Raw genomic sequence first — 14,850 nt, 5'->3', positions numbered from 1 at the left:
TCTCCTCTCTGTGTGGATAATAAATCTACTCCAATCAACTCACTGGATCACCTATATGCCTTACCGGTAATCAATAATGGTAATAACATAGAGAAACGATAGCATAAGTAAATATCCCATATGGTATAGGGCGTTTATGTCACAACTTTTACTGTTATCCCAAGCCGATAGTTCACATAGTTCTTTCCTATGCAGCTGTGTGACGCTGGTAGTCTCTCAAATTGTGCCGTTCATACACTATCACTCCAACAAAACAGTGAATATTGACAATAATCGACAGTAATCGGCTTGAGATAACAGTAAAAGTTGCGACATAAATTCCCTATACCATGGGATATCTACTTACGCTATTGTTTCTGTATGGTAAATAGGTACCAATTTTACCATTGCCCTATTTGACTTCAAACTCAGATTGTTGACTTGAGGCTACTTTTATCAATTTTTATTCCCACAAAACTTATTTGAAAAAATTTCCGTTGCACAGTTCTGTTGAATTACTTCCAGCTTCTAAGACGATTAATTATCATTGAATGAGCATTGTAAATTTGCGATGCACAGCTCTTTTTGAATTTCCGCCAGCTTCTAAGACAATTAATTATTGTATCAGCTATAGATTACTCTTATATGATTTGTATGACAATCAGAAACTTTTATGCCAATGGAAAAATTGACACAAAAAAATGTTTTATGATATTCTTAAACATTTCCAAGTTTATAACATTGAATGAGAGTTTTTTTATCACATAAACTATTTTGGCATATATCATAATTGTAATACAACAAAATAAATCTTATAGCACCCTTTATTTAAAAAAAAACTTTAAAATAGTTGAACAACTAGTTTCGGTTATATATTACACCATCTTCCTTGCGTAAAGATGGTGTAATATATCGGTAATTTAATTGTTAAACTATTTTAAAGTTTTTTTTTAATGAAGGGTGCTATAAGAATTATTTTGTTTTATTAATTTAAAAGTAGCCCGTGTCAATAAGTGTTTTATCTCATCATTGTAATATAAATATAACTAGAAATACACAGTACCCTTTTTGAATTATCTTATCACAACATCTTTCGGACATTCATGCCAGTAATCACTTGAAAATGGCATGAATGACCGAGAGATGTTGTGATAAAATAATTCAAAAAGGGTTCTGAGATTTGTATTTCTATTTATATTACAATATAAGTAGCCCTAGACAGAAAAGAGACAATCATCATTGTAGCATCAATCTTGTAATTAGAAACAAACTGTAATGAATCTATGGCACTTGTAGCCTACTTGATGAATTCAATTCTATGATAAACTGATCAGATTGAGGTCCATTTCTTAAGCAACGACTGTTGTAGCCACGCTGTAATCCTGTAATAACAGCAGCTATCATATCTTCTATACGGTAGTCAACTTATAAGACCTCAATAATATTAAGTAATAGACAACAGATTCGTTGAATCGTCGCTCAGGAATAGGACTTTCAGCTTATTTCATATTTGCTTATTAGCTAATCATTATTTATTTATTCATATAACTTTTATTGGCAGAGATCCTTTCGGATGTTCTGCCTTGCCGTATTACCCAATGTCATTTCCTATTAACACTCAAGTTTATAGCTAATATATTCCGTATCTATAATAGCCTATCTCATATTTGAAACACTATCATCAAATATAGTATATTATTTAACTTGCTTACTCATGCAATTTTCAACAAGGTTTTTGATGCAATCTGTCCATGCGATTTGAATCTTACCTATATCTAACTCTCCCATGCATTTCAACTATAGAGTGTTCGTTCATCTATCAGAACTAACAAATTACCTATAAAGAAATTTTATTTTTCCATCAAGATAAATAACTGCATTCCCAAATAGTCACACTTGTATTCATGCGATTTCAAATGAATTGAGTTGAATCATGCATAGAATTTCAACAAGAATACTTCATAACTTTGAAGTTCTTATAAATCTATCAAATACATTCATATCATTGCCAATAATAAATCGCATGCTTAAATATCATGACATGATAATCGTTCAATGAATGAATGTCTCTGAAATTATCATAAATCAGTCTCCTTAGATAATTTCCATGCATAATTTTGTGTGAACAAAGTGAATAACATATTTGGCATCGACAATTTTCTGTTTTTTAAGCCCTATTTTTTTATTGATTTAATAATATACTTAATCTGTTCTTTCCATATTCTCGTATTTATCTCTGTATGTACCCTATTTCTATTGGTTCTATTTCCAGGGAGAGAAGCATTCCCACTTGATTTGTAAATATTGTTGAGATTTTAATGCATAAAATTTGTTGAATAAGAATTGATATTGTGAAATTTTTCCATAATTGAAAAATTAATACAGTCGTGTATTAATGTCTAATAAATGTATAAGTAGTATAAAGCTGTTTTTACACCAAAGTTATTAACAAAATGTTTATTTCTCCGTCCTTATAGATTATATTAGATTGAATATAACTTATCATACACATGATGAACATTTCTGTTTTTCAAGCCCTGTTTTTTATTTATTTGATAATATTTTTAATATGCTCTCTCCATATTCTCGTATTTATCTCTGTATGTACCGTATTTCTCTTGGTTCTGTTTCCAGAGAGAGAAGCAATCTCACTTGATTTGTAATTTTTTTCCTTTTTGTGTAGGGCCTACCTAGTTGAGAAGTCGATATTGTGGTTATATATTATATTAGATATATTGAATGAAAAATACTTAGAAATTGTCAAAAAACCACATATTTATTGATACTTGGAAAGACCTGTTTCGGTCAATCAATGGTGTAATAACCGAAACCGGTCTTTCTAAGTATCAATAAATCTGTTGTTTATTAACAATTTCTTAATCTTTTTTATTCGATTTGTAAATTGTTGAGATTTTAATAGATAAACTTTGTTGAATGAGAATTGATTTTGTGGAATTTTTCCATCAATGAAAAATTAATACAGGCCTGTATTAATGTCATGTCTAATTTTTTCCATCATGATACTGTTTCTATAAATAATAATAGCATTATAAAAATATTTGTTAAACATGTCAGTGTTGTGAATAAATTTCAATTTCAATTTCAATAAATGTATAGGTAGTATCAGAGTGTTTTCAATTTGAATAAAATCCAGACTACTATTTCAAGATTTGAGAATCAATAATCAATCCAACTTTCAATTGACTCTCATAAATTATGATTCCTCCTGTTCTATTCCTTATTTTCTAATATAGTATTTTAGTATCATTATACTTATTATTTTGTATCATTATTCGACTAGCTTGTCGTTTATTACTGAACTTTCGAGGATACAAGGTGTCGTGAAAGGATCTCAAATCTTTGAACAAATAATACTGTACATGAATTTCGTTTATTGTAAATTATACATCCAAATTTCAGTTCAATGTACAATAAATTTTCCGATTATTTGTGTGATTGTTTTGTGTTTGTGTGATGAAAGTTTTGTGTGTGTTCAACTTATATTTATATAAAAATAAATAGATACAATAAATAATTGATGATTGTTGATGATTATTTGTGTGATTGTTTTGTGTGAATAACGTGTTGTGTGATGTGTTCAACTTATATTTTTATAAAAATAAGTAGATACAATAAATAATTGATGATTGTTGTGAAGATGATGATGACGATGATGATGATGATGATTCTTGTAGCTGTAGAATGCAGAAACCGAGGGGGCAACAGCACTGTCAGTGAGGGAAATTTCTATGAAGAGAAATTCCCCCTGAGTTGAGGAAAATTTCCGTTTTTCAGAAATTTCCCTGAATGAGAGATTTAAGTCTTCGTTTAACGCAACCACCAGAAAGGATTGGCAGCTGGAACACATAAGTTTGAAACTAGAGGTAAAATTTATGTGCTCAACTTGTGTTTTTTCTAGAAGCACATAATTAAAATGAATTAAAAATTGCAAGTATTCAAAAAAGTGTTATAGCCTACTGCATGTTAAGCTGTGTCAAAGAGTAAGCTGCAGTTAAAAAAACTGGAGAAGCGACTAATTGCCAATCAAAAGTTAAACCTAGTTAAATCTTCGATCAATTGTAAGCTTTTTTCATTCATTTATTTATTAATTTATTCTTTATTGCTGTCTTACATTCATTTATGAGTTGAAAATACACATTAACCAATACAAAAACAAGATGAAAAGATAAAAACTTGAAATGTTTAATCAGAGATCCAGTCTTAATTGACAATCAGGGTGATGAGATAACTTGAGAAGCGACTGGTTGTCAATCGAAAAATTGAACTTGTAAGACGTGTTTGGAGAATGGAGATGATATTTCACTGTTTGTTTCCCTATAGTTTGTTTTACTGCTGAGGTGTATTGGACGAAACATACGAGATGGAATTTCACTGTTTGCTTTCCTATACCTAGTTTTTTTCACTGTCTAGGTGTATTGAAAGGAATTGAAGTTGCTTTCCATGACGAAACACTATATAATAACTTTGTTGAAGTTCTGACACTGTGTTACTAGTAATTACTAGTAACAAAGTATTGAAAGGAACTTACAATAAGTGACTCTTGGAGCATTTTGGAACTAGAAAAAATGAATAGTGTAGGTAGTTTTTAAAAATTCACTGAAGTTTTCATTCAACTTTCAAAATTGAAAAAATCTGAAGTTGTCAACCACTTTTTATTTAAAATAATCTAAAAGTGCCACATGTCACAATAATCTACAGTTGGGTAATATCATAGAGAAACAATAGCATAATAAGTAGATATCCCATGGTATGGGGCGTTTATGTCGCAACTTTTACTGTTATCTCAAGCCGCTAGTTCATTTAATTATTTCCCGTGAAGCTGTGTGACACTGGTAGTCTCTCATACTGTGCCGTTCTAAAGGTGCGTACAGATTCACGAGCCGCGAACATGAGCAATTCACTTTTAACCAGCTGATGCCAAGCTTTTTATATCTGTATCTTACCGTTTCTGTAAAAATACAGATATAGTCAGCTGATTAAAAGTGAATTGCTCATGTTCGCGGCGCGTATATCTGTACGCACCTATACACTCTCACCCCAACAAAACATTAAAAATCGACAATAATCGACAGTAATCGGCTCAAGATGACAGTAAAAGTTGCGACATAAACGCCCTATACCATGCGATATCTACTTACACTATTGTTTCTCTATGGTAATATGGATTAATTTGAAATAAATAGTGGTTGGAAACTTCTATGTAGTTAATTGTATTAATTAATAATGAGTTTATTACTGCACCAATTTGAGCTATCAATCTCTTTTCTTTATTTGTTGTTGCTTGAACTTATTTTGATTTCTAGTAGCTATAGTAGCTTATGAATTGGAAGGAAGGATCAATAATAGTACAGTAGTTTCTGGAGAAGTTTGAAACTAGAACTAATGAAGACGTGGAGAATGGTAGTGAGTTTAACTTGAATCTGATAACTTTATATAATTATTGACAATATTTTACAAATGATTATGAAAAAGAGTCAATTGGAATCATAATTGAAACAAACCCGATGAACTACCTATAATTTAATCGATATAATACACTATTCCTGCTATCCTCTGTTAATTCCAGTGAAAACAAGATGGATAACCATCAACGCAATAATAAATATTATTTTTGTGATTTCTCTTATCAAGCATTCAGCTAACACTGTTTATCCTGAATGGAATTTTAATTTCAAATCTCCTGATGCACAAATATTCATGAGAGATATTAGAATGTATGAGACATTGTGGAAATTATTTGTCAATTTTGAGTTAGGCTATGTTTTATACATTCTCTCCTGTTTTTGTTGCATTTGCGGTTGGACTTTCTTTTTGTGTCCTTCCTTCAATTTTGATGGACGTCATTAGTAGCGGTAGTTTCTAAAGGCGTCGCTGATCATTTTTGGTTTAAGTCCTAAAATGAAAAAAAAGATATATTGAAAAATGCAATTTGCATGATTTTTGAAGTCTCTCATTTTCATTTTGCAGTCTAATTTCTCATGTGAGTGTAACTTTAAATCCATATTTAATCTGCATAAAATAATAAAGTGAAGTGATTTTTTTCTATGTATTTAATTTGTGATTATTCATTGGAATTTTAATTGTTTAACACACATGTTGCAGTCTAAATACTCATATGAGTGTAACTTCAAATCCATATTTAATCTGTATAAAATGATAATAATGTGATTTTACCACGTATTCAATTTGAGATCATTCATTAGAATTCCAAGTGTTTTGTTACACATTATCTTCAAGAAAATATTTCACCATCTAGTATTCCATCTAACTCTCAACATCGTAGCATGATATATTTGTAAATAGTTCAATATATGCTACTATTTTTATTTCATATGCATCATCACTAACATATAACTGGTTCAATACGACGATAGATATTTTTGAAATAAATTTTTATCAAATTTTCAATTGTATATTATATGAGTTGTATAACATGGAAACATAGAAAACATGCCTTATAATACTTCGTGAGTTATTTACAATATCAATATATTGATTTTTGGGTTGTGATTTGTGTTAAAATTTAATTTGAACTATATTGTTTGAAGTGATATAATACACAATTTTGATAATATGCTTCATGATTATATTATCATGCTTACTATCATTCTAGTATTATACATTCTATGTACATAAACGAATGAATTTTCATATCATGCATTATTCTCATATTGTAGATGCAGGAGATGCAATTTTATGATGGATGAGTAATGTATTTTTATGATTGATGCCATATTTATGTAGTAAAAAAAGTTTGATTATCTATGATTTTAATAAAGTATGTAGGATATGGAAAGTATATACCGTACTGAATTTCTGGAAACTTATTTATCTATTTATTCAATCATACTACAGAATTATACAACTTTCAGAAAAGTACCACAGAAACTTGCTCAGATTACAGCAGTCCCCAAATGGAAATAGTCGTGAACAAACTTCTATATCTTATACTGCAACTTAAACTATATTCGTTGTTAGTTATCCATCTTGTTTCTACTATTATTATTACTATCGTATTTCATAAACTTTAAAGTGAAAAAACACACTCACACTCTTTGATCTGGTGACGTCCGTTTCGTGCTGGTATTGCACATTTTTAAGCCAGACAGAAACTAAAGTATTTCTGTTTAGCTGACCAAATTTCACCCTCATAACCTTAAATACTTTAAGTTAGTTTCTGTTTGGCTTGAAAATGTGCAATACCAGTACGAAACGGACGTCGCCACTTCAAAGAATGTGAGTGTTTTTTCACTTAAAAGTTTATGAGATACGATAGTAATAGTTAAACTATATCTTGAACTCAGACTTATACTGCAACTTAAACTAACATGTAACTCATGTTTTTATTTCTTGATTGAGTTCCTCAACTAAATTGCAAAATATATATTTGACGGTAAGCGTACAGGAGGATGGGAATACATAAATGACGTCAGTGACTATTGACCACTGGGAATTATTTCTATATAAATATATATTTTTTATTGCTGATGATGCCCGTGTGTGCGGGTATTGAGAATTCCGTTGGTAAATATTGATGAGATGATGAAACATCCATGTCATCGGCGGGATTCGAACCCACGAACCACGCGGCGCTAATTTTGCAACGTTCCTTACCACTAGACCAAACCGATTCAATTGATTTTGATGGAATGATTAATTAAATTGATTTTCTTTGTTGATTCGATTGATTTTGATGGAATGATTTACATGATTGATTGATTCTCATGGAATGATTGTCGAGTGAACGGAAACTGATAGACCAAACTTGTCAGTTTTCACCTTGCTTCGGAAGCTTCGATTGTTGGCTAAGCACTAAGCTCGAGCAATCAAGCAGGGGTCTTAGTGGCTTTGATCTCCAGCTGATCATCCAGCACGCTTGGGAAGAACGGGGGACTTACTGCTTCGCAAGTGGAAGTGCTCGCTCCTACAACATAAGTCCCTATCAGCTATTTCACCAAAATCATCAACATTTTTCAAAAAATTACTTTCATTTTTGTACAGTACTTGAAACCTGTCCTGAGCTAGAAGCCCAATATTTGATTACCCAATATTTGGTACATGTATAATCATTATTGTTTCTGTAGTAAATGATACTCGAAAGTTTTATCATTACAAAACTTCACTTAAAAATACAAACTTCTTCATAGTAGATTCATACTGAGAAATTTTGTAAATAAATTGACTCATAAAACCTTCATGGAGTTGGAGTAAGTTTCATCTCAGCCTAATCGGGAATATATTGTGCTATGATTCATGCAATGTCAAGATGGATTTATATTCAAATAGTTTCCAACTTTTAACTAATTGGATAGTTTTTAAATTCTAGTTACAATCTTAAAAAGAGATTCAACTAGTCCGTAAATCTTAAAGATAAAGTAGTAAGCTTATCTCAAAAGAAATAGAAAAGCCTTCTATTTGAGAACTTGTTGAATTCTATAACAGTATAACAATATGGAACTTGGTTGGAGTTATTTGAAAAGTTCCCAACTAATTGGATAGTTTTTAAATTCTAGAAAAAAGATTCAACTAGTCTTTAAATCTTAAAGATAAAGTAGTAAGCTCATCTCGAAAGAAATAGAAAAACATTCTATTTGGGAACCTGTTGAACTCTATCTAAACAGCATAACATGGAACTTGGTTGGGGTTATTTGAAAAGTTTAATCTCAAATAAAATATACGAAACTGATGAGCCAAACTAGCTGACTTTTTCTTCGACATTTAACATTTTTAAGTTCATTAAATATGTGTTTTGTCATGCATATGTTCTTTAGTTTAGGAAATAATCTAAGGTTGGTAAACCAAGCTTAATTTGTGCTGACACTGCTCACACTTTTGAAACGGCTCAAAAATGATGTATTGTAGGGTTATATATTCTCAACTAATAAACTTATTGTTTGGATCTCAGTAATATGTAATAGAATGACTGTTCAATACAATAGAGATAACGAAATGAGAATGAGCCTATGAAAAAATGAAAGAAAACTTCGTGTGCTGATGAGAGTTGATTTTCAAACAGATCATGAAAGCTTCTCTCTGATTGGTGCAGTAATAACTCTGTGATCATGTTTATTCATATATTCATACATTTATAGATACAGTATCATTCTTAACTCATAATGAATGATTAGAAAAGAAACAACAGGCTTAGAAAGACCAATAAGAGCAAGCTTTACCAGTAAGTCCGTTAAAATAAGTTTGTGCTAACGCAATAAATAATAATAAGTCCGGTCCTTATTATGAGGTTACCAATAATTCTGGTTGCAGAAACAATTTTAAAGCGTTGATTCCACTATCACTAAATATTTAATATTAATTTTCATTATATTACATCATGTATATTGTGTGAAGATGGAGAATAAATTTGATTTGATTGCCAGTTAGTCAAAAATATTTTTATTTGTTTGCAAAATCTCTAATCCACAGGTGGTTGATAACTGTTGCTGCTGAATGTTGACTATATAAATCTATAAGATTAAACGGAGCTTGACAAACATCATCTGTTTGAAATCATCTGTTTAATCTAATAGAATTTATAAGGACGGCAAAATGCCGTACAAACAAAAATCGATGTGTCTGTGCGGGGCCTTACTGCTTCAATCAATATATTAGTCAAGCTAATATCAGGGAGGAGGAAAGCGAAATTTTTCTCCACTAGCCTTTCCATGTTATAAAAGCTTTGTTAATAAGTCAATGCTCGTAAACTTGATTCAATTTTGAATATGTATAAACACACTTTTTTTAGATGAAGCTACGTGTTTGAAAATTTAGTAGAAGACAAATGGTAGAAATCTCGTTAAACTCATATTCGCCTCCCAATGATGATTGAAATTAATAATTGAACCGGTTTTTTTAGTCTAGTAAAAATTTGCATTTTCACTTGCAAAAAATTGCATTTGTAGTAGAAATTCTTCAAACATCCATGCATCCACAAAATTACATCACAACATCAATCCAATAAACAATATCAGTTCCAAATGCTGTCTCCTGTAACACATAAAATATGTATGATATAGTTGCATTCAACAGTAAAATATGCAGTTCCTCCAAGATGCAACAAAATGCAATTCTTTAAATAGTTATCCATCAACTCAATAGTATGAAACATGCTTGAAGTTGAAGGTAGATTCGGCGGCTTAATGAGATGATGATGATGAAGATGATTTCTGTTGTCTTGATGGAAGATGATCTGAAGATGCTCTTTAGAAGAAACTAAGTTCTCCTCATTTGCGTTGATGAAAATCATATGCGGAAAGTCATCATAGAATCTTCAAATAATGGATTTCTCACAAATAATTATGTAATTGAAATATGAAGAATATGGAATTACGATATTAGATAACAGTTTATGATTTCACAGCTCCTTCAAATGTCATAGGAATAACACAAAGAGTAAGCTGCTCAATTAAATCATCATTATCCAATAATCATATAATTATTGCTGTGATTGCAAATTAATAGGTACCTCATAGAAAGTTGAGAGAAAGAAATCACGATATTTAATAAAGATAGGTAATTGAAGATGTTTCTAAATCATTCTACTATTATTGAATAGACTTAGAACGTTGTCAAACATCCACTTTAATTAAATAAAAATTCAAAATTAATATTTTACAGGAGCATGCTTTCGTGTGTGCTCACACATCTACTATTGTTTATATTATGTCAATTGTCATTATTATAATGCAGCTTCAATATATTTAAGAAAATATTATACATACTCATGGTAGAAAATATTTAATTTCTCTTAGAAAATGAAATTGTATGCTTTCCACTTCAATATCATCTTCATTTTCTATTGATTAATACAATAAGTACATCATCAAAATTATAGGGAGAGTAAAACAAGGTAACGTTGTGCTATTCCTCTCCCTAATTTAGATAAGGTTACACATAGTCCGAAATAGGTTCATCTCACAAAATTTTCAGTCCTCAATTATTTTCAAAAAGTAGATTTTCAAATTTAGTGGGAATCATAGTGAGATTCATGTTATGGAATCAGTGGAAATGATTTAAAATTTAAAATCAGTGGAATGAAATAAAATTTCCAGTCCTTACTATCATAGAAGTACTCTTTATTAGCCATTGAAGAGCTTGTTGAGTCAAGGACATTTTCTTTGAATCATAAATTCCATTCATTAAACACAGTTTGATTCATCGACTCAATTCATCGAACTATTCTACCGAGATGAAAAGTAAAAGAGAGAAATGAAGACACAAGAAGACAAAATTTTATAATAATGAGTATATTTAATAACAATAAATAAATAAATATTAATAAATTTATTTCGATCGAATGAGTGAATAGTCTGTAGGATGGGAAAAAATAAATTATTGATGATTTATGAACGAGATCTTTTGTCTAATATATCGCAATCTCAAAGCCAGTCTTTCTAAATCACTTAGATTTTCCTCCTTGTATTTCAGTACACAATTGTTCAATAAATAATACAGTATAATGTGGATATAGTACATAGTATTTGAATAAATACAACATATTGTGAATACAGAAGGCTAAGCTATGCATGAAGAATATCAGCAAAGTGAGAGAGGCTCAGAGATAATGCGAGCGTAGATAAGCAATGCGGCGGTGTAAATGAGATGAAACATTAGGCGAGGTTTTATTCAAAGTTTGATGCTGGTTTAGGTTTTGTTTATGAAGGATGTTTAAAATAACCATTGAATGTTCGATGGATGTTTAAAGGATCTTCATAAGAAAGAGTTTTGATAGACTATTGATGTTTGATGGATGGAAGTCTTATCGGATGTTTCATAGTTTAAGGATAGGTTTAAAACAATTCAGGGCATTGTTTATAGGATCACAAGAATGCTCTTTAATGGATACAAGTTTCATGGCTGAAGATCAGTTTTGAAACAGTTCAAGGTGATGTTTATATGATGTCCATAGGATCATAAGAATGTTGTTTGATACATGAAAGTTCCATAGGTAGTTTACTAAATGAAGGTCAGTTTTGAAACAGTTCGAGGAGATGTTTGGGATGTTACATGAGTTTGATGTCTTGGTTGTGTTTATTTAAGTTTACTTTTGGGATGTAAGGATCAGTTTGATGATGTTGAAGGAGATTTATAGAATGCTTGATAAATCTCTGGATATCCCAGGTTATGTTTCAACCTAATGTGTGATATCTTGGATGGGTTTTCAAGGAAAAGTATGGGAATTGTGTTGAATCTCAGGATATCTGAGGTGATGTAAGGGATGTTTTGGGTTGCAAATATAGGAAACTATAGAAGCCAATCACGATAGAGATGCCAGAATCAAGACAATGATTGATATTTTTGATGAGTTTCAATGGAAAGTAAAGGTGGTTTTGGTATATTTGACGTGTTTCAAGGAAATGTATGGGACGGTTGATGGATATTTGAGGTTATGTAAGGGATGTTTTGAGTTGCAAATATAGGAAACTATAGAAGCCAATCACGATAGAGATGCCAGAATCAAGACAATGATTGATATTTTTGATGAGTTTCAATGGAAAGTAAAGGTGGTTTTGGTATATTTGACGTGTTTCAAGGAAATGTATGAGAAGTTTGATGGATATTTGAGGTTATGTATGGGATTTTGGGTTGCAAATATAGGAAACTATAGCAGCCAATCACGATGCAGATGCCAGAAGTGATAGTAGTCCTTACCGAAGGGCCTAACAGGGTGGTCGGCCCACAGGTAGTTGCGCTTGACGGGGCTGAGGAAGCTGTCCCTCAGGTAGAAGGGCGCATTGGCCCAGTTGGTGAGAGGGTTGAAGGGGCGCAGTTCGGGGAACTCGTGCCACCACGGGTCGCGGGTGATCATTGACTTGGGCATGAGGGGGGAGGGCTCCAGCATCTGGATGAGGGGTCGCCGGGTGTAGCCGCCGCGCGAGTAGATTGGTTGACCTGTGCAAAACGAGGAGAAAAATTATTAGATAAAGATGAATAATTTGTAGAGTGGAAAGAGGAAGAAGAAGAGAGATAGAAGGAGAAGGAGGAGGAAAAGAAGGAGAAATGAAGGAGAAAAAGAAGAAGAAGAAAAAGGTGAAAGTGAAGAAGGAGAAGAAGATGGGGAAGGAGGAGTTGAAGGAGGAGGAGGAGGAGAAGGAAAAGAAGGAGGAGAAGAAGAAAAGAGGAGAAGAAGAAGGAGAAGAAGAAGGAGAAGAAGAAGAAGGACGAGAAACTGCAAATAAAATAATTTTTAAAAACGTACTTGACCAATTATGTGTTACAACATAATCTAAAAAGTAAACAGAAACAGCTGGTTTTTAATCACAGTTCTCCGCCGACAGCGCTATGTGCTATTGTCGGCAAAAGTTGTAACAACAATGGCCGCCACAACTACAGCTATGATGAAGTTCCCGTTTCAAATTTGATAAGTTAATGAGGAATATTCGTTGGCTGGTATTTTGAATAACATGGAATAAAAAAATTTCATACATTCTTTTAGTATAGTGATATATGAAGTTTGTAATAATTTTAGCATACAAACATAAATTTCATATATTGATCAAATGTCTGGTTGAGGTATTAAATTTAGTTGATTTAATGACTACTCTATATGCTTCCTCATCTGAGCTTAGACCTTCTAATCTATTTCAAATGTACGTTTTTACTAAACTTTTCAAGTTACTTTTCCTCCCTAGGGAGTTTTTCTGTTTTTTAGTACCAAGAGCGAAAAAGTGACACTTTAGTATTATGTTCCAGGGAGTAAAGTTAGTACTTTAGACAGTAGGTGGGGGAAAAATATACTTGCAAAAACAAAAAAAATGCCTACACGCTACACGCGCCAACAGTTGAAGCTTTCCTCTAAAGTGTACGGAGATGCATCGATCAATTTATTAAGCTTTTATTGCATTCTTAAACTTTTCTGAGCTTTCAATACATTCTATTTCAGAAGGAAGAGAGTTACTCTATATCTTTGACTATAGACAGAATAGTCAAAGGTCATAATATTTATTATGCTCTTAGTCCGCTATAATGTGGCCCTTTATCTAAGCTTGCTGTTCTGTGTTGCGGGTACTGAAGAAGAACTACTGTATTTGGTTTCTAGTATTGTAACTATGTAAATATGACTCTCTCTCAATATCTTCTCGTTTTTCTTTGCCATAGTTGCAATTTCGAGGAAGTACAGTGCAGGAACTGTTAGAATTCTAAGTCTTCTGAAAGAGTTTTTACATGATTCATAAGGTTTCAAGTTGTCGACAATTCTGAGGGCGAAGAAGAAGGAAAAAAGAAAATAATAAAAAGAAGAGTAAAAGAAGAAGAAGAAAAAGAAAGAGGAGAAACAACACGAACAAGAAGAAGAATATCAAGTGGTATTTATTGCATATTTTGCTGATAATGTTTTGACTGACCTGCATAGTTGAAGTACTGTCCGACAGTCTCGCTGGGCGACTTCCTGGGTGGCTGGTACTCAGGAGGTGTGATCTTTGTCTTGGGCTGTGGCTGGCGGGGTTTGTACATCCACGGATGCCTGTACTGCACGGGGAACAGCGACTCAATGGAGGCCAGACGGGCGTCGTGAGCTTCCTCGGCGCGTAGTGCTTTCAGCGGATCTAGTTTCATAAAAAGAGTTGGGTTCATTTTCATGGATAAGTTCATAGAATAGTTCTTAAGGGCCCAAAAAAGAAGATTTAATGCTCTAGCAGTAGATTCCAGCATAGAGAAACAATAGCGTAAGTAGATATTCCATGGTATAGGGAGCTTATGTCGTAACTTTTACTGTTATCTCAAGCCGATAGTAAACATAGCTTTTTCCCGTGAAGCTGTGACACTGGTAGTCTCTCATATTGTGCCGTTCATACACTCTCACCCCAACAAAGCAGTAAAAATCAACAATAATCGGCTTGAGATAACAGTAAAAGT

At 32.2% G+C, this 14,850-nt stretch overlaps 1 protein-coding gene across 17 annotated transcripts in view; it reads right to left on the bottom strand.

Annotated features, from left to right (window-relative positions):
* Positions 1-14,850, bottom strand: part of LOC111049206 — a 37,105-nt gene that overhangs the window by 2,951 nt on the left and 19,304 nt on the right. For 3 of the 17 annotated variants that reach the window (XM_039438327.1, XM_039438334.1, XM_039438333.1), the window contains 4 exons: positions 14,340-14,540; positions 12,649-12,888; positions 7,780-7,924; positions 5,506-5,893 (listed from right to left, as the gene is read on the bottom strand). In XM_039438327.1, the coding sequence (XP_039294261.1) occupies positions 7,827-7,924; positions 12,649-12,888; positions 14,340-14,540 (539 nt within the window). In that variant the 3' untranslated portion in view covers positions 5,506-5,893; positions 7,780-7,826. Of the gene's footprint in view, positions 1-3,351; positions 3,837-5,505; positions 5,894-7,779; positions 7,925-11,393; positions 12,889-14,339; positions 14,541-14,850 lie in introns of those variants that run through there. The other 14 variants (XM_039438331.1, XM_039438342.1, XM_039438338.1 and 11 more) reach the window with 7 other exon arrangements.

This window comes from Nilaparvata lugens, chromosome 11, assembly GCF_014356525.2.
Source record: "Nilaparvata lugens isolate BPH chromosome 11, ASM1435652v1, whole genome shotgun sequence".
NCBI lineage: Eukaryota > Metazoa > Arthropoda > Insecta > Hemiptera > Delphacidae > Nilaparvata > Nilaparvata lugens.
This window is presented reverse-complemented; position numbering and strand designations above follow the sequence as displayed.